Here is a 23,419-nt window from a genome sequence, read left to right on the forward strand (position 1 = left end):
TTTACTGACCAAGTTTTTTGCACTAAGGAACATGGTCAAGAGGCAACAGAATAAAACTCCACCTGTAACAGTTTCATAGGAGATAGACCAGGCATGTATTAGGATTTGCTCTTTCAAAGTGGAAAAGACTTCTCTCTACAAAAAAACAAGTCCCCAAATAAAGTCCTACTAACAAGTCAGTGAGGCACAGGTGAGGGCTGGTAGTTACAAGGACCACAGATATCAAAATAGTACACAAAGATTAATGACTAGTCAGAAGTCCTCACTCACTGAACGTCGAGACTTACTGGCTTCAAGCAGTGTGCCTGCTGACAAAAGACACAAATCACTCTTACCTGAAAGACTCATGCCCCGGAGTGTCAATAATCAGCATTCCTGGAATCCGTACGTTCTCTCGATCAAACTAGAAAAAATAGGAAAAGTGGAGAGCTGACTTAACAAAGAACCAAAACAACAAAAGCATCTTTACAAGACAATTATTCTGCCAGGAAAACTTCAAAATAACAGCACTTCCTTTTCCAAATGAACTGCTTTAAAACAGTGAGTCAACCAGCAAAGCACAACAGTTAACATTTTCATTAATATTAAAAGGCGTTCCGTAGAAAAAAATGAAATGAGAAAAATTCCCCTTGTTAAGTTAACTATGATGTAGTCTAAAACTGAACAGATTACTCGTAAGGGACAAATGACAGAGGATCTGAGAGTGATTATCTATAAAAAGCTAACACAGAAGAAGAGGCTCTCAGTGTTTGGAAAACTTATCTGGTCAAATTTTAGAGCAATTCTAAACTCTGAAAAATATCCCAAAGTATGTTTAAAAGAAAATTAACATATTATTGAAAGAATTAAGCTCATATCCTGCTTTATTCAAATGTCATTATAAAGACTTGATCTTCTGGACAAAAGTCCATGAACGAATGGAAAGAGCATTACACCTGAGTATTCAGCCACTGGAAGGACTGATGCTGAAGCTGAAGCTCCAATGTTCTGCCACCTGATGTGAAGAACTGACTCATTAGAAAAGACCCTGATGCTGAGAAAGATTAAAGGCAGGGGGAGAAGGGGACAACAGAGGATGAGATGGTTGGATGATATCATCGACTTGATGGACATGAGTTTGAGCAAGCTCCAGGAGTTGGTGATGGACAGCAAAGCCTAGTGTGATACAGTCCATGGGGTCTCAAACAGTCGGACATGACTAGGTGACTGAACTGAACTGAACTATGGACATCCTCTTTTAACCTGAACATTAGCACTGGCCAACAAATCTCTCTTACGCATACACACACAGAACTTTTTTCACTTTGTTTATCTATACTTTTGTCAATCTTGATATGATTTTCCAAAATCTTATCTAGTGATCTAAGTCAAAATGATTCAAATGCAAAACATTTCAATTTTGCATTCTGGTGGTCTTAAATCAAAATCTGCCATAATTACTTTCAGTTCACTGTCTGGAATACAAACAATAAAAACCACCAGAATCAAATTTCATTTACAAATTCAGAAAACTGCAATTCAAGAAAACTATCCTAAAATAAAGATATTAAACTATATACTAAAATGGAATACCATATAACTAGAAAATTGACCCAGAACAACCAATACCAAGATGCAAAAGACCACATAGCTTATAAGAGGATGAAAGCCAGCTTGTATTAAAACTTGAAAGGTGAAGCTTTATGTGAGAAGAAACTCGAACAACAGTCAATACACTTTAGGAGAGAAAAAGTGAACCAAGGATTTACATGCAGCCAACTGATTTTCCAGGATGAAAGTCACAAAGTAACGCTTCAATGTTCAAAGAACTCAAGGAATATTACTTCCATTACTCCTTTAGGAATCTATGAGAAAACAAGCTTCAAAAAACAACTTCCAACAAACAAAACAAAAGCTGGAGTGACACACTCACAGAGCCTTTCTAAACACAGAACTCAGACTGAAGAGAGACACCAGCATGTGACAATATGCTGTGTGTTACATCAGAGCGCATGGATGTCACAAGACAAACAAGACTACTTGAACAGTATCAAAAACACTCAGAAGCCAATCAGTCCTAGAAAGATGGAACTATCTCGGCATAGTAAAAATTGAAATGGATTAAAACACAGTATAAACAGGTTGAAATCCATGAGTTTATAATAACATAAAACCAAACCACTCTTTGTTTGAAAAGCTGGTACATAAAGGTGAAGGATCAGACCTTTCTCCCGCATCCCATCACTCTGAGACCAAACAGTAGATGAGGACTCTGCAGAAGTAATCGGATAACGGGACCGGAATATCAACATTTAGAGATGACTTTAAAAGCTAATCCTGGGTGGAAGAGGAGGACTCGGACTGAAAAGGGACACAAGGCTTCTGAAGAAACTGGCAAGGTTCTACCCAGAAGCTGAGTAACACAAACGGTGTTTGATTCACTAAGCTTTACATTAATCATATGTGATTTTCCCTCGTGTTATATTTAACAAAAATAAAAACTGAGTATTTCTAAAGTTGAGAAATAGGAGATAAAATCAGAAGAGCTGGGGAGGAAACAGAATGTTTAAACATGTTTAAACATGGGGATCCATGATAAAAGTATTAAAACAAGGAAATGGCAGACTTTTAACACAGAAAAGCAACTGCCTCTTGGAGCAAGAGGGAAGGAGGACTCCTACAATATTTAATGCTTTATGTCTTTAAAAAAGAGATCTGAAGGGCAACGTGGAGTTTGTTACTTATGAACGGTGAGTGTGTGGATCTGTGATACTATTCTGTTCTTTTTTTCTATATGTAAAATAATTTATAACAATTTTTGTCAGAGATTAAGACACACGAAATACAGTGCACTTACATTTTTAATCATCTTAGTTTGTTCATTAATAGCTTCAAGAGGGACATTGGTGGCACCAATTTGCTGTGTGATACCACCTGCTTCACCATCTTGTACATGTGTGTGACGGAGCTGGGATGAGAGAGCAGATTCCAAGTCAAATTTCAAAATGCATAAAGAAGCAAAAGCAGTAATAAAACAACAGCTTACTTACTGTAAACAGAACTGCCCATGTGTGCTATAGTTTCTATTAGCTTTTCATAGGGTATCACTTATTCAAAGAGTTATATATCAATGCACACAACATTTTCTTACCTTATCTAGAATTTTTGTCTTCCCTGTATCCACATGTCCAAGTACACAAATAACAGGAGCTCTTAGCTTCTCTGTATTTACATTTTTACTGTGTTCAAGTCGCCGTTTCTGGGAACAACAACAAAAATACACACACAAAATTAAATATTTCAAACTTTCACTACCATTTTCCTTTAAATTAGTTTCCCTTCGCAAGAGAACACCACAACCTGCATACAAGTTGTTTGCTGATTTAACTACGTGTAATTGCATTTTACAATGTGAACTTTACAACCTTTGAGCAAGGAGACACCTGTTTAGATTTCAGAGCAGCACTGCTAATTATGGATTAGAATGATGTAAAATATTTGCTCAAACTTTCTGAACACTTTTGTACGTGGTTAACTTAATGGAATATAATGAATATTTTGTTCACACTTACTATATAGTATAAACCTCTAACTTATGTTGTTGTTTTTCTGTTGTCTAATTGCTAAATCATGTCCAACTCTTTATGACTCCGTGGACTGTAGCCCAGCAGGCTCCTCTGTCCATGGGATTTTCCAGGCAAGAATACTGGAGTGGATAGCCATTTCCTTCTCCAGGGCATCTTCCCAAACCAGAGATCAAACCTATGTCTCCTGCGGTGCAGGTGGATTCTTTACTGCTGACCCACCAGGGAAGCCCTGTGGGGGAAAGTTTATATAAAAAGAAGTATACTCCAGCATTCAAAAAAATTTCACTTCAAATTGTTAAAAATCTTAAAGCAATATATTTCAAAACTGTATCCAGTGCACACGTACACAGCCACTGCACACTTCAGCCTAAGACACCCAGATGGCACTCCCACCTTCCCAAGGTGGATCTAAGCATGAGAAAGCCTTCCGACCCACCATGTGTTTACCAAGCACCTACTTCCAAACACTTCAGCTTCTGAGAACCAAACAAAAGCACAAGGCAGCAGCTCCTCTTCAGAACGCCAGCCTTTCAGGTGAAGCTGGCGTGCGAATGAGGAGGACTTCCACAAAAGGCTGAAGTGATGTCATTCACAAAACTATTTTCCATCTAAAAACCATTTTTGTAAGAACACTCTCATTTCTAGCATCAGACACTGAATCCTTCTATAGAAACTGTAATGAAAAAATATTTTGGAATGCCAAAAGAGAGATGCAATTTTACTAGCAAAGAGCAATACACAACAGCTTCACAGTGTTTATGACTCACACTTTACCTGGTGGTCTAGTGATTAAGAATCCACCAGCCAATGCAGGGGACAAGGGTTCGATCCCTGGTCCTGAAGATTCCACGTGTTGTAGAGCAACTAAGACCATCCCCACAACTACTGAGCTGGTGCTCTAGAGCCCATGAGCCCAGAGCCCCTGCTCCACAACAAGAGAAGCCACTCCAAGGGGAAGCCTGTGCACTGCAACCAGAGAGCAGCCCCTGCTTGCTGCAACTAGAGAAACGTCGTGTACAGCAATGAAGACCCAGCACAGCCAAAACTAATAAATAAAATCTTTAAAAAAAAAGTATGACTCAAAAGCAAACATCATGAGCTTAGTTACAATCTATGAAGAATTACTGGAGTAAAAAAATTTCAGTGTAGTGCAGCACATAAGATCAATCTATAAAAATCAACTGCATTTCTTTGTACTAACAATAGAAGATTAAATAGTGACTCCACTCACAAGAGCATCAAAAAAAAACAATATATGTGACAATAAATTTAACAAAAGAAAAATAAATCCTATACTCTGGAAACTACAAAACATTGCTGGATGAACTTTCAAAGGATCTAAATAAATGGAGAGATAGCTATTTCCACAGATTGGCAAATTCAGTATTAATAAGATGGTAATTCTCCCTAAAATTGATCTACAGATTCAATGCACTCCCTATCAAAAGTGTGAGAAGACTTTTGCAAAAACTGATAAGCTGATTCTAAAATCTGTATGGAAAAGCAAGTGACCTAGGAAGTTGAAACAATCTAAAATAGGAGGAACAATGTTGGAAGACTTACATTACCCAACTTCAAAACTTATCACGAAAACTATAGTAATCAAGAAAGTGTGGTACTGACATAAGAAAAGACACAGAGATGAATGAAACAGAACTGAAAGTCCAAAAGCAAACCCTCACACTTCTGCCACTTGACTTGTCAAAGATGAGAAGGCAACACAAAGAGGGGAAGAGTCGTCTTTTAAACCAACGGTGCTGGTTATCATTAAAAAAATGACCTAAATCCTTACACCCTACATAAAAATTATCTTAAAATAGATATGAGGAACAAAAAGTATAAATCTGTAAGAAGAAAATCACAGGACAAACTATTCATGATCGTGGTTTCAACAAAGATTTCTTCAATACAACACCAGAAGAATAATTTATGCTCTAGTAAAAGAAAAACTTAATAAATTAGATGTTACCAAACTTAAAATGTATGCATGTCAAAAAGATACTGCTAAAAATGAAAACTACTCTTACAACACAATAAAAAAAGACAAATTCCAAAATTTTAAAAATGAACAAAAGTTTGGATACTTCAACAATTAAGACTATAGGAATGGCCAAAAAGCATACAAAGAAATGATAAACATCATGGAAATGCAAATTAAAACCATAGTTAGACACATTGCTTCACATCCCTCTAGAATGGTTATAATGGGAAAGCAGACAATAACAAGTATTTGGATGTAGAGAAACTAGAACCCTCAAGTGATTAAAATCTTTAATTGTAGAGAAACTTTGAAAATGCAGTTTCTGAAAAAGCTAAACACGAATTTACTACGTGAGTAAGCAATTTCATTCTTCAGTTCAGACACAGCTCAGCTGTGTCTGACTCTTTGCGACCCCATAAATTGCAGCACACCAGGCCTCCCTGTCCATCACTAACTCCTGGAGTCCACTCAAACTCATGTCCATCAAGTCGGTGATGCCATCCACCATCTCATCCTCTGTCATCCCCTTCTCCTCCTACCCCCAATCCCTCTCAGCATCAGGTCTTTTCCAATGGTCAACTCTTCGCATGAGGTAGCCAAGGTATTTGAGTTTCAGCTTCAGCATCAGTCCTTCCAATGAACACCCAGGACTGATCTCCTTTAGGATGGACTGCTTGGATCTCCTTGCAGTCCAAGGGACTCTCAAGAGTCTTCTCCAACACCACAGTTCAAAAGCATCAATTCTTCGGCGCTCAACTTTCTTCACAGTCCAACTCTCACATCCATACGTGACCACTGGAAACACCATAGCCTTGACTAGACGGACCTTTGCTGGCAAAGTAGTACTCTGTTTTTTTTTTCCTTTCTTTCTTTTTTTTAAAAAAAATTTTTTTTTAACTTTACAATATTGTATTGGTTTTGCCATATATTGACAATCTCTTTAACAAGTGGTGCTGGGAAATCTGGTCAACCACTTGTAAAAGAATGAAACTAGAACACTTTCTAACACCATACACAAAAATAAACTCAAAATGGATTAAAGATCTAAACGTAAGACCAGAAACTATAAAACTCCTAGAGGAGAACATAGGCAAAACACTCTCTGATATACATCACAGCAGGATCCTCTATGACCCACCTCCCAGAATATTGGAAATAAAAGCAAAAATAAACAAATGGGTCCTAATTAACCTTAAAAGCTTCTGCACATCAAAGGAAACTATTAGCAAGGTGAAAAGACAGCCTTCAGAATGGGAGAAAATAATAGCAAATGAAGCAACTGACAAACAACTAATCTCAAAAATATACAAGCAACTCCTACAGCTCAACTCCAGAAAAATAAATGACCCAATCAAAAAATGGGCCAAAGAACTAAATAGACATTTCTCCAAAGAAGACATACAGATGGCTAACAAACACGTGAAAAGATGCTCAACATCACTCATTATCAGAGAAATGCAAATCAAAACCACTATGAGGTACCATTTCACGCCAGTCAGAATGGCTGCGATCCAAAAGTATCTTTGCTTTTTAATATGCTATCTAGGTTGGTCATAGCTTTCCTTCCAAGGAGTAAGCGTCTTTTAATTTTATGGCTGCAATCACCATCTGCACTGATTTTGGAGCTCAAAAAAATAAAGTCTGACACTGTTACCCCATCTATTTTCCCCCTGAAGTGATGGGACCAGATGCCATAATCTTAGTTTTCTGAATGCTGAGCTTTAAGTCAACTTTTTCACTCTCCTCTTTCACTTTCATGAAGAGGCTTTTTAGTTCCTCTTCACTTTCTGCCATAAGGGTGGTGTCATCTGCATATCTGAGGTTATTGATATTTCTCCCGGCAATCTTGATTCCAGCTTGTGTTTCTTCCAGTCCAGCATTTCTCATGATGTACTCTGCATATAAGTTAAATAAACAGGGTGACAATATACAGCTTTGATGAACTCCTTTTCCTATTTGGAACCAGTCTGTTGTTCCATGTCCAGTTCTAACTCTTGCTTCCTAACCTGCATACAGATTTCTCAAGAGGCAGGTCAGGTGGTCTGGTATTCCCATCTCTTTCAGAATTTTCCACAGTGTATTGTGATCCACACAGTCAAAGGCTTTGGCATAGTCAATAAAGCAGAAATAGATGTTTTTCTGGAACTCTCTTGCTTTTTCCATGATCCAGCAGATGTTGGCAATTTGATCTCTGGTTCCTCTGTCTTTTCTAAAACCAGCTTGAACATCAGAAAGTTCACGGTTCACATATTGATGAAGCCTGGCTTGGAGAATTTTGAACATTACTTTACTAGCGTGTGAGATGAGTGCAACTGTGCAGTAGTTTGAGCATTCTTTGGCATTGCTTTTCTTTGGGATTGGAATGAAAACTAACCTTTTCCAGTCCTGTGGCCACTGCTGAGTTTTCCAAATTTGCTGGCATATTGAGTGTAGCACTTTCACAGCACCATCTTTCAGGATCTGAAATAGCTCAACTGGAATTCCATCCCCTCCACTAGCTTTGTTTGTAGTGATGCTTTCTAAGGCCCACTTGACTTCACATTCCAGGATGTCTGGCTCTAGGTGAATGAACACACCATCATGATTATCTGGGTCATGAAGCTCTTTTTTGTACAGTTCTTCTGTGTATTCTTGCCACCTCTTCTTAATATCTTCTGTTAGGTCCATACCATTTCTGTCCTTTATTGTGCCCATCTTTGTATGATTTGTTCCCTTGATATCTAATTTTCTTGAAGAGATCTCTAGTCTTTCCCATTCTGTTGTTTTCCTCTATTTCTTTGCATTGATTGCTGAGGAAGGCTTTCTTACCTCTCCTTGCTATTCTTTGGAACTCTGCATTCAGATGTTTATATCTTTCCTTTTCTCCTTTGCTTTTCGCGTCTCTTCTTTTCACAGCTATTTGTAAGGCCTCCCCAGACAGCCATTTTGCTTTTTTGCATTTCTTTTCCATGGGGATGGTCTTGATCCCTGTCTCCTGTACAATGTCACGAACCTCATTCCATAGCTCATCAGGCACTCTATCTATCAGATCTAGGCCCTCAAATCTATTTCTCACTTCCACTGTATAATCATAAGGGATTTGATTTAGGTCATACCTGAAGGAGAGCCAACCAGTCCATTCTGAAGGAGATCAGCCCTGGGATTTCTTTGGAAGGAATGATGCTAAAGCTGAAACTCCAGTACTTTGGCCACCTCATGCAAAGAGTTGACTCATTGGAAAAGACTCTGATGCTGGGAGGGATTGGGGGCAGGAGGAGAATGGGACAACAGAGGATGAGATGGCTGGATGGCATCACTGACTCGATGGACTTGAGTCTGAGTGAACTCCGGGAGTTGGTGATGGACAGGGAGGCCTGGCCTGCTGCAATTCATGGGGTCGCAAAGAGTCGGACACGACTGAGCGACTGAACTGAAATGAATCGTCTAGTGGTTTTCCCATTTCTTCAATTTAAGTCTGAATTTGGCAATAAGGAGTTCATGATCTGAGCCACAGTCAGTTCCCAGTCTTGTTTTTGCTGACTGTATAGAGCTTCTCCATCTTTGGCTGCAAAGAATATAATCAATCTGATTTCGGTGTAGACCATCTGGTGATGTCCATGTATAGAGTCTTCTCTTGTGTTGTTGGAAGAGGGTGTTTATTATGACGAGTGCATTTTCTTGGCAAAACTCTATTAGTCTTTGCCCTGCTTCATTCCGTATTGCAAGGCCAAAATTGCCTGTTACTCCAGGTGTTTCTTGACTTCCTACTTTTGCATTCCAGTCCTGTATAATGAAAAGGACATCTTTTCTGGGTGTTAGTTCTAAAAGGTCTTGTAGGTCTTCATAGAACCGTTCAAGTTCAGCATCTTCAGCGTTACTGGTTGGGGCATGGGCTTGGATTACTGTGATATTGAATGGTTTGCCTTGGAAACGAACAGAGATCATTCTGTCAGTTTTGAGATTGCATCCAAGTACTGCATTTCGGACTCTTTTGTTGACCATGATAGCTACCCCATTTCTTCTAAGGGATTCTCACCCACAGTAATAGATATAATGGTCATCTGAGTTAAATTCACCCATTCCAGTCCATTTTAGTTCGCTGATGCCTAGAATATTGACGTTCACTCTTGGCATCTCCTGTTTGACCACTTCCAATTTGCCTTGATTCGTGGACCTGACATTCCAGGTTCCTATGCAATATTCCTCTTTACGGCATCAGACCTTGCTTCTATCATCAGTCACATCCACAACTGGGTATTCGTATCTCACTCTTAGACACTGCCAAATTTCTAGGATTAAAAAAAATTCACTCCTAAAAGTTGTTTTTATTCAAAAGTAACAAAAATATATCTCCATGCACAGACTCATATGAGACCGTTTTGTAACAGAAGTACAAATGACAAAAAGTGGAAACAATTCAAATGTTCTTTAACTGGTGAATGGACACAAATAAAATGTGGTATCTATATATAACGGAACACTGCTGTCAGTTAAAAGGAACACAGTACTGACAGAGCAGCAACACAGATGAACAGGCTGAAGTGAGAGAAGCCAGACACAAAAGACCACGTAATACAAAGTTGCATTTATGATGAAGTTTCTGGAGAAGATGCTGTCCTGAGGCAGGAAACAGATGAGCAGTTGCTTGGGGGCAGGAATGGGTAATGACTGCAGATTGGCACAAGGATATTTCTGGGGTGATGAACATATTCTAAAAGTTGAGTTGTGGGAGTGGCTGCACAACTCTGTAAATTTACAAAATGTCACTGAATTGTAAACTTAAAATGGGTCAGTTTTACAGTATGAAATCACATCTCAACCAAGCCGTTCAAAAATTGTTGACCTAGGACTTCCCTGGTGGTCTAGTGGTTAAGAATCTGCCACACAGTGCAGGAGACACAGGTTCGATCCTGGGTCCGGGAAGATCCCACATGGCACAAAGCAACTAAGCCCATGAGCTACAACTGATGAGCCCATGAACTGCAACGAAGCACAGCACAACACAGAACTAGCCTGAGCACAGCAACGAAGACCCAGTACAGCCAAAACACTTTTTTTAAATTGTTGAGCTAAAGAGGACCACTGCATATTGTTAAAAGGAGGGGCCGGGGGTGGGGGGATGCAAACACTAAATTTATTACTTAGTTTTTAATTATTTTTTTTTTAAATCATGGGGTTCATAACCAGATTCATTGCCAAAGGCAGTTCTTCTATCTCACTAGGGAGTGAGATAATAGGGAACTTTATGATTATACCCATTCTGTTCGTAAATCACCAAGCACAGTATACAATGTCTGGCTGAAGCAGGTCTGTGGGAAGAAGCAGAGACACGAGCAGGAGAAGGGAGGGGATTTAGAGGGTGATCAGAGATACTGCTGAACATCCTAAAATGAAGAAGACAGTCCCCACAGCAGAGAATTCTTAGGCCCAAAAATGTCAATAGTGCTGAGGCTGAGAAACCCCAATTTACAGTAACAGACTTTGTTAGTCCTTTAGAAATTTGGAAAATGTATTCCTAACTAAACTTTACAGAAGGAAAAGGCAAATACTGATACAGAGGTATTCACAAACTAACTGAAAGCTAGAATTGCACATGAAAAAATTAAGGAAAGCTAAAAACAATTTTAGTTTTAAAACAGTTTAGCCTCTTCAAAGCAAATTAGTTTTTAGTGTATTATTTATGCTAAGCTGACATAACTAGAGAAAACTTCCTCCTGAAGTCTAGTAGAAATAGTAGTAGAAGTCTACTGCATTAAGAAAGGGAAAACAGTTAAGTGGCAGGGTATGTGAACTTGACTAAACGGAAGCCTCATTAACCCACCTGATCTAAAGAACTAAAGGGACCACATGTGTCAGAATGACTAAACACACAAGGCAAACACTCAATTAGAGCGCATAAGCTCAGAGTATCTCTATAAACCTATAAAAAAATCTCTCAAAGAGCACACTAAAATTTGGATTAAAAAAAGAAAAAACTGATAAAGCAGTCAGCATTCCATCTTAGCAAACAGTGAAGTCCTTGGGTTAGACCAGTGTCAAGGACCTGTTATGTCTCAGCATCACAAAAACGGAACAGATACCAATCCGAGACTGTTTCTTAAATTGCTCCTCAATAGAAGCGTTAGTTGTAAAGTTCTAATGATCACAGAGGAAGGGGGTGGAAAGGAGTAGAGAAGAGGAAAAATGAGTACCTCAATCCTCCGTTTTGCTTTGTCATAAGCCCGTTCTTCTTTAGTTCGATCGTCGTCAGAGTCATCCTCAGATTCTGAGCTCACGTCTTTGCTTGGCTTTTTATCCAATGTTTTCCCAGCGTCCTTCTCATCTGACACCTTTTCATCATCATCTTCACCTTCACTGCCTTCACTGTCTCCTTCTTCCTCCTCTTCGTCTTCACTCTCTTCTTCCTCCTCCTCCTCCTCTTCCTCCTCCTCCTCCTCTTCAGGGTTTTCTTTTACTTCTATATGCACCGTGTTTTCTTCTTTCAGGAAAAGACATTTTGAAATAAACCAAAGTTAAAAATGAGATTTCTATCAAGATAGAGACCTTAAAGGCAAAATAATACCGAAAGGGTACTAAATAAGGCAGTAACGTTTTACTATATAATTCAAAATTAATATTTTCATACATCATAAATGCAAAGTTTTGTCTACATACTACAGTAAAGACTGCCTTTTAACAGTAAAAACTTAATGCATTAACCATACTTAAGCTAATAAAAAAAGGAAAGCATCACTGGCCAGGATACACTGTCCCTGAGAGGACAGAAACCCAGGGAAGGGAGCACAATGTTTAGTACCTCCTCCCCCCGGGGTCATCTGCGGACCCTGGAGGAGGCAGCTGAAAGGCTATGCAGCGCTCTTAAAGGCCCCTCAGCGCTCAAGGGTCCAGGCACTGGGAGTTCAGGCCTACCAACAATTTCAGGGGGGGCAAGGTAGACAGACACTGGGTAGTGCCCGTACTGTGGGGTGAAATCCTGAAAAACTCTGGGGAAATAACAAGATAAACAGGAAGTAAACAGGATCTCCCCATTACTGGCAGATCACCTCCAGGTTCTCTAAATTCGAAACGGGGAGTAAGATGTTTCTATATTGCTAGTTCACTCAGACTCCTGGTAGATGTACATATAAATTCTCTCTGGAGTAAGAAAACACCAACTTTGCCATCAAATTATTTCTACAGTTTCAAACAACTCAGGAGAAAATAAAAACAAACTGGGTTGAATCATAATAAAACTGATGAAAACAAAGACACATGGAAACTTTAGAGTGATACCTGACTTTTAAACAGAAACAATAAAAGCCAAGACAGGGGATTAGAATCATCAAAGCATTAATCAAATTACAACAAAGAATTTCTCATTTAGTATGTCACCTTCAAGAATGAAGATGAGGGATTCCCTGGTGGCTCATTGGTGAAGAATCCGCCTGCCAAAGCAGGAGACATGGGTTCGATCCCTGGTCGAGGAAGACCCACATGCTGCAAAGCAACCAAGCCTGTGTGCTACAACTATCAAGCCTGTGCTCTAAAGACCAGAAGCCCCAAGTACTGAAGCCCCCATGCCCTGGAGCCCATGTTCCGCAACAGAAGGCACCACGATGAAAAGCCTGTGTACCACCAACTAGAGAGTTAGCCCCTACTTACCGCAACTAGAGAAAAGCCCACGTAGCAATGAAAACCCAGCACAGCCAAAAATAAATAAATTTTTTTTTAAAAAGAATGAAGATGAGATAAAGATTTTTCAGAAAAGCAAATATGGACAGTCTCTGTAGCAGATTCATACTGAAGGAATTCTAAAAGATACACTTCAGGTTGGAAGAAATGACCCCAATAGAAGGTAAGAGATTGAGGAAGGAAAGAAGCACCACAAAACTCAGAATGTGAATAAACTTCAATGTATACCCATTGTTGTGTGTGTGTGTTTTAAAGCTTCTGGGGTTTAAAACAGAGAATTAAAGTAAATGAGAACAATGGTATATATAAACTGAGAACTGTTCAAATGTAATTTATGTATTCTATGGTCTTTATCTTGCTTGGAAAGAAGGTAACAGACATTGATAGTTCAGAAGTCCACGTTAAAACTATCTAGAGTAACCACCAAAAGGAAGGAGAAAAGTACAAAACGTCCAAGCTCATGAAAGGGCAAAAAAAGGAATTAAAGAAAAAAAATCAAATAATCCAAAAGATAGTTAGAAAGGAAAGAAAAAGAAATAGAACAAATAAGAGTAAGATGATAAATAGAAGATCACTAAACTTCATTAACTGTATTACATTCTAGATGTAATGGGCTAAGTACTCCAGGTAAAATAAAAAGTAACAAAATAGATTTAAAAACCTCAACTATATGCTGTGTAAGGATATAGAAAGTGTAATACAGACAGAAAAATCAAGTAAATTAAAGCTGGTATACCTATATTAACATCAGATAAGGCAGACTTTAAGGAAAAAGACATTACTAGAAATAAGATATAAAACAGTCAATTCATCAGAAAGATGTAAGATTACATTCATTTAATAATACAGCACAAAACTACATAGAGCAAAAATTAAGATAACTCAGAGAAAAAGACAAACTATAAGCACAATGGGAGATTTAAGTATACCACTCTCAGCAAAAGAGAGAAAAGTACTGAGAAAAAAAACTCAGAAGCTGAATAAAATAATCAGCAACCTAAATACAGATAGCAAAGCACTCAACTAATGCAGAATATAAACTTTCCAGTCACATGAAACATGTAAAATAACCAACCATTTGTTGGGTTGTAAATTAAGTCAACACAGTTCAAAGGATAGAAACACGTGTTTTTCTGATCACAATGAAATAACAAAGATATGTAAAGTCCTCATTTTCATAAAATAAGAAATAAACTTCTAAGTAAATTATAGGCTAAAATATCAAAATATAAATTTAAAAATATCAATATATCAGAACTTAGAGAATTTGGCTAAAGCCAGGCTTAGAGAAAAATACATCATTTTAAAAAAGACTGAAAAAACAAACAGCCAAATATTCACTTCAAAAAGTTAGGAGAAAGCCAACAAATAAAACCCTAAAAAAGAAGCCAGGAAGAAATGACCAGGAAAACCATTTTTTATTCACAACGATTAGGAGGAACTCTATTATCTTGTTTGTATATCTTTGTATTTATTCTAAGTTAAAGAGCTTTAATAATCTATTTTCATTTGTAAAAATCATCTATTTTCATTTGTAAAAATCACCATTCTGGGAAAAAATGCATTCTAAATACTAGGCAACTATCTTACAAATCACTTTCTGAAAAACCATTTATTAATAAAATCAGGATCCACAGGAGGATTTAGGGATCATGGCAATGGAAAGAGCCAGACTGTCCTCTATCTCCAAGAATGCTCGTGCAGCTTTCACAATCAAGACTACTCCTTTAAACACAGACACATCACGAGTAGCCAATGGACGTATCAGTGCGTGCTTCCGAGCTACTCACCTGTCTCTCTCTCCTCATCGCTAGCCATAGCTTCCCAGTCATCCAACCCAGCATCCTCGGTTTCTTCTTCCTCTTCTGTGGATGAAAGTTTTCATTAAGGACATAAAAATTATAAAGAATTTAAGATTGCTTTTAGAAAAAAAAATGTAGAAAACTATACTGACATTTAAAAAATGCTTTAGTTATAAAAAGAAGTATGTATATAATTTCATTCTTTGCAACTATTTTTCAACATACCTAGCAGGTTAAATCCTTTACTGTCACTAGATGCTTCACAATTTCCTCATGTTTTGAGTACAATATATTAAACTTAACCCAGATTTCATATCTGAGGTAAAATATTGCTGTTCAGTTGCTAAGTCATGTCCAAAATATTAGCAACTCATTGAAATATTCCTTTAGATCTTGAAAAGGGTACGTGATGGCATTCAGTTCTTGAGGACAAATGGAATTTCACATATCTCTTCTTTTTGATCTTCAAACTATATACATAAGAATGTATTGTTTATTTAGCTTTAACCTCTTCAAATACATACAAATACTACTTCAATTACATACTTGGAGGTACCAATCTACACTTCTCTTCCAGCTGAAAGAACAGCATGTCGTGCTTACAACCCAAAAATGGCCAGAAAGGTATAATTTTGAATTTAAAGACTATAAACTCCCCTTATTAACAAAAATGACTCTCTTTTTACTTCAATCTAGTCAAGCAAAATTATTCTCAAATGAAAGGAAGATGAGGGTGGAACACGGGGTATTTGCTTCCCTATAATAATTACTACTTGCCAACAAGCCTGGATACATTTTCCTGAGGAGGAGGAAATGAGTCAGAAACATGAACCCTAAACTCCTTCTAAATTAGTAACTCTTTCTACTGCTACAAATTACCACCAAAAGTAGTGAACTCCCGTAAGTCTATCAACATGAATGTCTTTGATCTCATCAGGTTAAGCTGAGGTGTGCTGAGGAATATGATCCTTTTTACACTGAGAATAGGAGGTGAAGAAAAAAAGGATCAGTAATACTGGGTTAACCACTAGACCATTCAGGTATGACCTAAATCAAATCCCTTATGATATACAGTGGAAGTGAGAAATAGATTTAAGGGCCTAGATCTGATAGATAGAGTGCCTGATGAGCTATGGAATGAGGTTCATGACATTGTACAGGAGACAGGGATCAAGACCATCCCCATGGAAAAGAAATGCAAAAAAGCAAAATGGCTGTCTGGGGAGGCCTTACAAATAGCTGTGAAAAGAAGAGACGCGAAAAGCAAAGGAGAAAAGGAAAGATATAAACATCTGAATGCAGAGTTCCAAAGAATAGCAAGAGGAGATAAGAAAGCCTTCTTCAGCGATCAATGCAAAGAAATAGAGGAAAACAACAGAACGGGAAAGACTAGAGATCTCTTCAAGAAAATTAGATATCAAGGGAACAAATCATACAAAGATGGGCACAATAAAGGACAGAAATGGTATGGACCTAACAGAAGATATTAAGAAGAGGTGACAAGAATACACAGAAGAACTGTACAAAAAAGATCTTCACGACCCAGATAATCACGATGGTGTGATCACTCATCTAGAGCCAGACATCCTGGAATGTGAAGTCAAGTGGGCCTTAGAAAGCATCACTACCAACAAAGCTAGTGGAGGGGATGGAATTCCAGTTGAGCTATTCCAAATCCTGAAAGATGGTGCTGTGAAAATGCTGCACTCAATATGCCAGCAAATTGGGAAAACTCAGCAGTGGCCACAGGACTGGAAAAGGTCAGTTTTCATTCCAATCCCAAAGAAAGGCAATGCCAAAGAATGCTCAAACTACCACACAACTGCACTCATCTCACACGCTAGTAATGTTCAAAATTCTCCAAGCCAGGCTTCAGCAATATGTGAACCGTGAACTTCCTGATGTTCAAGCTGGTTTTAGAAAAGGCAGAGGAAACAGAGATCAAATTGCCAACATCTGCTGGATCATGGAAAAAGCAAGAGAGTTCCAGAAAAACATCTATTTCTGTTTTATTGACTATGCCAAAGTCTTTGACTGTGTGGATCACAATACACTGTGGAAAATTCTGAAAGAGATGGGAATACCAGACCACCCGACCTGCCTCTTGAGAAATCTGTATGCAGGTCAGGAAGCAACAGTTAGAACTGGACATGGAACAACAGACTGGTTCCAAATAGGAAAAGGAATTCGTCAAGGCTGTATATTGTCACCCCGTTTATTTAACTTATGTGCAGAGTACATCATGAGAAATGCTGGACTGGAAGAAACACAAGCTGGAATCAAGACTGCCGGGAGAAATATCAATAACCTCAGATATGCAGATGACACCACCCTTATGGCAGAAAGTGAAGAGGAACTATAAAGCCTCTTGATGAAGGTGAAAGTGGAGAGTGAAACAGTTGGCTTAAAGCTCAACATTCAGAAAACGAAGATCATGGCATCCGGTCCCATCACTTCATGGCAAATAGATGGGGAAACAGTGGAAACAGTGTCAGACTTTATTTTTCTGGGCTCCAAAATCACTGCAGATGGTGACTGCAGCCATGAAATTAAAAGACGCTTACTCCTTGGAAGGAAAGTTATGACCAACCTAGATAGCATATTCAAAAGCAGAGACATTACTTTGCCAACAAAGATTCGTCTAGTCAAGGCTATGGTTTTTCCTGTGGTCATGTATGGATGTGAGAGGTGGACTGTGAAGAAGGCTGAGCACCAAAGAATTGATGCTTTTGAACTGTGGTGTTGGAGAAGACTCTTATGAGTCCCTTGGACTGCAAGGAGATCCAACCAGTCCATTCTGAAGGAGATCAGCCCTGGGATTTCTTTGGAAGGAATGATGCTAAAGCTGAAACTCCAGTACTTTGGCCACCTCATGCGAAGAGTTGACCATTGGAAAAGACTCTGATGCTGGGAGGGATTGGGGGCAAGAGGAGAAGGGGATGACAGAGGATGAGATGGCTGGATGGCATCACTGACTCGATGGACGTGAGTCTGAGTGAACTCCGGGAGTTGGTGATGGACAGGGAGGCCTGGCGTGCTGTGATTCATGGGGTCGCAAAGAGTCGGACACGACTGAGCGACTGATCTGATCTGATCTGAATACTGGGTTAGCCAAAAGGTTCATTTGTGTTTTTCTGTAACATCTTAAACCCTGAATGAATGTATTGGCCAACCCAGTATCTTTCACAAGTGTGGGTCAATCTTCAAGAAAAAAAAACCTTTTGTTTTGTATTGGGGTACAGCCAATTAATGATGTTGTAATAGTTTCAGGAGGACAGCAAAAGAACTCAGCCATACATATACATGAATCCATTCTCCCCAAACTCTCCTCAGTCTGGGTCAGTCTTAACATTCTCTAAAGCAACTCCTACTCCTATCTGTAAACACCGGAGATTCTCCTGATTTTACCCAACATACAATGTAGCCAGCCTCCGGCTCTCCTAGCAACACCTAGTTTCGCGAATTAGAACAATGTTTAAAGAAAAAAAAAAATCCAGAGATGTTCTCCAATCCCAAAATACACTCACAGAATGAGTAAACTGAATCCTCTTACTAATTTAGTAAACAAAAGCTGACCTCTGAAGATTTTAAAATGTCAATTCTTATGATTTTTAGTAAAAAGCTCCAATCAAAAGTGCTCCCAATTTGCTTCCAAAGGATTTAAACAAAGAACTTTAGGTCTTTTTGGTACCACCTAAGAATCCTGACCCATAAATAAAAACATTAGAGAAAATCCAAATACCTCTAATCCTTTCTATAAAACACTTCCAACACCACTGTAGAGAACAAAAGTGATTCAAGTCTCACCTCTACAATTTTTCCAGAGAAAATGAAACGATTTAAAGAAAGAACTACAAAGTAAGAAGGCCATTCTGCCAGACATCTGGTTTCTCCAAACTAGTGACAACCAAGACAACTTAGGACACATGAGCACTACTGGCCTGGTTCAACAGGAGGCGGTGTCTCTTCTTTTTCGGGTAGTCCTTGCTCCACAACTTCTGCAGCAGCACTTAATTCCACTGGTTCAGAAACTGATAAAAGGAACAGAAACCAACTTAACAATACTTTTCAGTGCATTTCCTGTTAGGATACTCTGTTAACTACTGAATAAACACCAGTAGTACAATCTAAATTCTTTAATAAGTTTACAAAACATTTAATACCAACAATGATTTTTTACAAACAGGAAACTAGTTTTTCTTTCCGACAAGACTAGAATATAAAATTACAGAAGGTTGAGAAGGAAACAGCAAAAAAAAGAAATGATAGTTATGCTTTTTCAGTCAAGAACAGTTATTCATAGCATAGGACTCAGATTTTACAAACAGATATACTTTTCCCTTAACCTGTCATTTGAATCAGTGGAGAATGATATTAATATCATTAATAGTTGGTTTCAATATGCAATTGGTTGGTTTCAATATGCAATTCTGGTTAGACTTCTTTTTAAGAGACTTCTGTTTTTAAGGTTATAGGGGAAAAGGCCAGCAAAACTGTTTCTAAATCACAGGTTTTGTATGCAAACCTTTATTTTCCATCTGCTGCGGTGGTTTTTTCTTCTTTTTATCTTCATAAATTGGCCTCTTCTTTGGCAAAGAGTCTTTTGATGGCACTTCAACACCTGAGGGATAAAATTGGAAAATTTCAGTGTTTATACTACTTGCTTGACACCTAAGAAACACTATTGAAGAAGGTAACATTTTATTCACCTCAGAGATACATATCCTAAAATATAAAGTTCATGGAAAACCTTTTCAACATAAGGTATTTTAAACATGCATTAAAATTCCATCTTTTTGGTGTCTAGCTCTTTGACTTTTGACAAACTCTTGAAGTTACACAATTACCATCATAATGAAGATGCATAACAGTTCCATCACCCCAGGCTGCTCTGGGACGTTAAACCCTATTCACATCCTTAAGTCCCTGGCAACCACTGATCTGTTCTCCATCCCTTAAGATGGTCTCCTTCCAGAAAGTCACAGAAATAAAGCTTTACAGTCTGGCTATCATCATAATGGATCCAAATCATCCTCGTTACTATATGTATCAATACTTCGTTTCTTATGGTAAACAGTAATCCAGTGTATGGACGGACCACAGTCCGTTTATTCAATAGGCAGCTAAAGGACATTTGAGTTATTTCTAGTTTTTGACAGTATGAATAAAGCTGCTATCAACATTTGCATGCAGATTTTTGTGTGAACGTTTTCTCTGGGATACACATTATGGAGTGGATGGGACATTAAATACGTACAGCTGACCCTTGAAAAACATGTAGTTCTGGGCTGCCAACCCTCCATGTAGCTGAAAATCTGCATATGACCTATAGTCAGCCCTCTATATGCATGGTTTCCAAATTCTTGGATTCAACCAATAACAAATCGTGTACTGTAGTATTTATAATTGAAAAAAACCCTCACAATTCAAATCCATGTTGTTCAGAGGTCAACTGTATTTAAATTTGTAAGAAACTGCCAACTGTAGTGATTTTACAATTCTGCATTCCCATCAGTAGCACATGAGAGTTCCAACTGCTCTTGCCAGCATTTGGTAAAGACAAATGCTGGGGTTTTTTTAAATTTACACATTCTAATAAATGTGTAGTGATACCTCATAGTGGTCTTAATTTGAATTTTCCTAATGGCTTCCCTTGTAGCTCAGTCAGGAAAGAATCTGCCTGCAATGCAGGAGACCAGGGTTTGATTCCTGGGTCGGGAAGATCCCATGGAAGGAAATGGCAACCGACCCCAGTACTCTTGCCTGGAGAATTCCATACACAGAGAAGCCTGGCAGGCTACAGCCCATGGGGTCTCAAGAGTCGGACACAACTGAGCGACTGAACCACCACCATGGTGTTGAGCATTCCTTCCACATGCTTACAGTATCTCAGTGAAGGGTCTCTTCAACCTTTTTTGCCCCTTTCCAAATAGGATTGTTTTTCTTGTTGAATTCTGAGTTATCTTTATATACACATAAACACAATTTTCAGATGAGTGATTTTTAGGTATTATCTTTGATATTCTCTCAATGGTGTCTTTTGAATGGCAGTTGTTAACTGGACTTCCTCAATTTTCTCATTTTTTTCCCTTTTATGGATTATGCTTTTGAAGTTGTACCTAAGCACTCCCTGCCTAGCACAAACTCATAAAGAGTTTCTATGTTTTCCTCTGAAAGTTCTTCACATTTAGATCTACAATCCATTACAAGTTAAATTCTATATAATGAGTGGGATTGAGGGCCAGGTTTTTCATTTTATTTTTTGCAAATAAATGTCTAATTATCCCACTATCACTTGTAGCAAAACCGTATTTTATCTACTGAATTATCTCTTTCTATGACACAAAGAAATGCAAAAAAGCAAAATGATTGTCTGAGGAGGCATTACAAATAGCTGTGAAGAGAAGAGAAGGGAAAAGAAAAGGAGAAAAGGAAAGATATACCCATTTGAATGAAGAGTTGCAAAGAATAGCAAGGAGAGAGAAAAAAGCCTTCCTCAGTCATCAGTGCAAAGAAATAGAAGAAAACAATAGAATGGGAAAGACTAGAGATCTCTTCAAGAAAATTATATATCAAGGGAACAAATCATGCAAAGATGGGCACAATAAAGGACAGAAATGGTATGGACTAACAGAAGCAGAAGATATTAAGATATTAAGAACAGGTGGCAAGAATACACAGAAGAACAATAATACAAAAAGATCTTCACAACCCAGACAATCACGATGGTATGATCACCAGAGCCAGACACCCTGGAATGTGAAGTCAAGAGGGCCTGAGGAAGCATCACTACAAGCAAAGCTAGTGGAGGTGATGGAATTCCAGTTGAGCTATTTCAAATCCTGAAAGATGATGCTGTGAAAGTACTGCACTCAATATCCCAGCAAATTTGGGAAACTCAGCAGTGGCTGCAGGACTGGAAAAGGTCAGTTTTCATTCCAATCCCAAAGAAAGGCAATGAATGCCAAAGAATGCTCAAACTACTGCACAATTGTGTTCATCTCACACGCTAGTAAAGTAATGCTCAAAATTCTCCAAGCCAGGCTTCAGCAGTACATGAACCGTGAATTTCCAGATGTTCAAGCTGGTTTTAGAAAAGACAGAGGAACCAGAGATAAAACTGCCAACATCCGCTGGATCATCAAAAAAGCAAGAGAGTTCCAGAAAAACATCTATTTCTGCTTTATTAACTATGCCAAAGCCTTTGACTGTGTGGACCGCCACAAACTGTGGAAAATCCTGAAAGAGATGGGAATACCAGACCACCTGACCTGTCTCTTGAGAAATCTGTATGCAGGTCAGGAAGCAAGAGTTAGAACTGGACATGAACAACAGACTGGTTCCAAATAGGAAAAGGAGTATGTCAAGGCTGTATATTGTCACCCTGTTTATTGAACTTATATGCAGAGTACATCATGAGAAATGCTGGGCTGGAAGAAGCACAAGCTGGATTCAAGATTGCAGGACAAATATCAATAACCTCAGATATGCAGATGATACCACTCTTATGGCAGAAAGTGAAGAGGAACTAAAAAACCTCTTGATGAAAGTGAAAGAGGAGAGTGAAAAAGTTGGCTTAAAGCTCAACATTCAGAAAACAAAGATCATGGCATCTGGTCTTAAGATCATGGCACTTCATGGCAAACAGATGGGGAAACAGTGAGAGACTTTATTTTCAGGGGCTCCAAAATCACTGCAGATGGTGACTGCAGCCATGAAGTTAAAAGATACTTGCTCCTTGGAAGAAAATTTATGACCAACCTAGATAGCATATTCAAAAGCAGAGACATTCTTTGCCAACAAAGGTCCATCTAGTCAAAGCTATGGTTTTTCTAGAAGTCATGTATGGATGTGAGAGTTGGAGTATAAAGAAACTTGAGCACTGAAGAATTGATGCTTTTGAACTGTGGTGTTGGAGAAGACTCTTGAGAGTCCCTTGGACTGCAAGGAGATCCAACCAGTCCATCCTAAAGGAAATCAGTCCTGAATATTCACTGGAAGGACCGATGTTGAAGCTGAAACTCCCAATACTTTGGCCACCTGATGCGAAGAACTGACTCATTTGAAAAGACCCTGATGCTGGGAAAGATTGAAGGCGGGAGAGGGGACGACAAGGATGAGGTGGTTGGATGTCATCACCAACTCAAAGGACTTGAGTTTGAGTAGACTCCAGGAGTTGGTGATGGACAGGGAGGCCTGGGGTGCTGTAATCCACGGGGTCGCAAAGTCGGACATGACTGAGCGACTAGACTGCACTGAACTTATGACAACAAAGAAAACGTGACCAGACAGACTATTCTGTTCTGTTCTATTGACCTCTTCGTTTACCCTTTAACCAGTATCACACTGTGATTGTTGTATTTTTACAGCCAGTCTTGAAATTGGATATTGTGAGTCTTCCAAGGTTCTTTCAAATATTC

At 38.6% G+C, this 23,419-nt stretch overlaps 1 protein-coding gene across 2 annotated transcripts in view; it reads right to left on the reverse strand.

Annotated features, from left to right (window-relative positions):
- EIF5B (eukaryotic translation initiation factor 5B) overlaps nucleotides 1-23,419 on the reverse strand; it is a 76,286-nt gene that overhangs the window by 16,058 nt on the left and 36,809 nt on the right. The window contains exons 7-13 of one of the 2 annotated variants that reach the window (XM_070379967.1): nucleotides 19,525-19,620; nucleotides 18,941-19,030; nucleotides 14,988-15,062; nucleotides 11,718-12,001; nucleotides 3,131-3,238; nucleotides 2,837-2,947; nucleotides 336-403 (exon numbers count right to left, since the gene is read on the reverse strand). In XM_070379967.1, coding sequence (XP_070236068.1) covers nucleotides 336-403; nucleotides 2,837-2,947; nucleotides 3,131-3,238; nucleotides 11,718-12,001; nucleotides 14,988-15,062; nucleotides 18,941-19,030; nucleotides 19,525-19,620 — 832 coding nt within the window. Of the gene's footprint in view, nucleotides 1-335; nucleotides 404-2,836; nucleotides 2,948-3,130; nucleotides 3,239-11,717; nucleotides 12,005-14,987; nucleotides 15,063-18,940; nucleotides 19,031-19,524; nucleotides 19,621-23,419 lie in introns of both variants that reach the window. The other variant, XM_070379966.1, reaches the window with a different exon arrangement.

This window comes from Bos mutus, chromosome 11 (genome assembly GCF_027580195.1).
Source record: "Bos mutus isolate GX-2022 chromosome 11, NWIPB_WYAK_1.1, whole genome shotgun sequence".
Classification (NCBI taxonomy): domain Eukaryota; kingdom Metazoa; phylum Chordata; class Mammalia; order Artiodactyla; family Bovidae; genus Bos; species Bos mutus.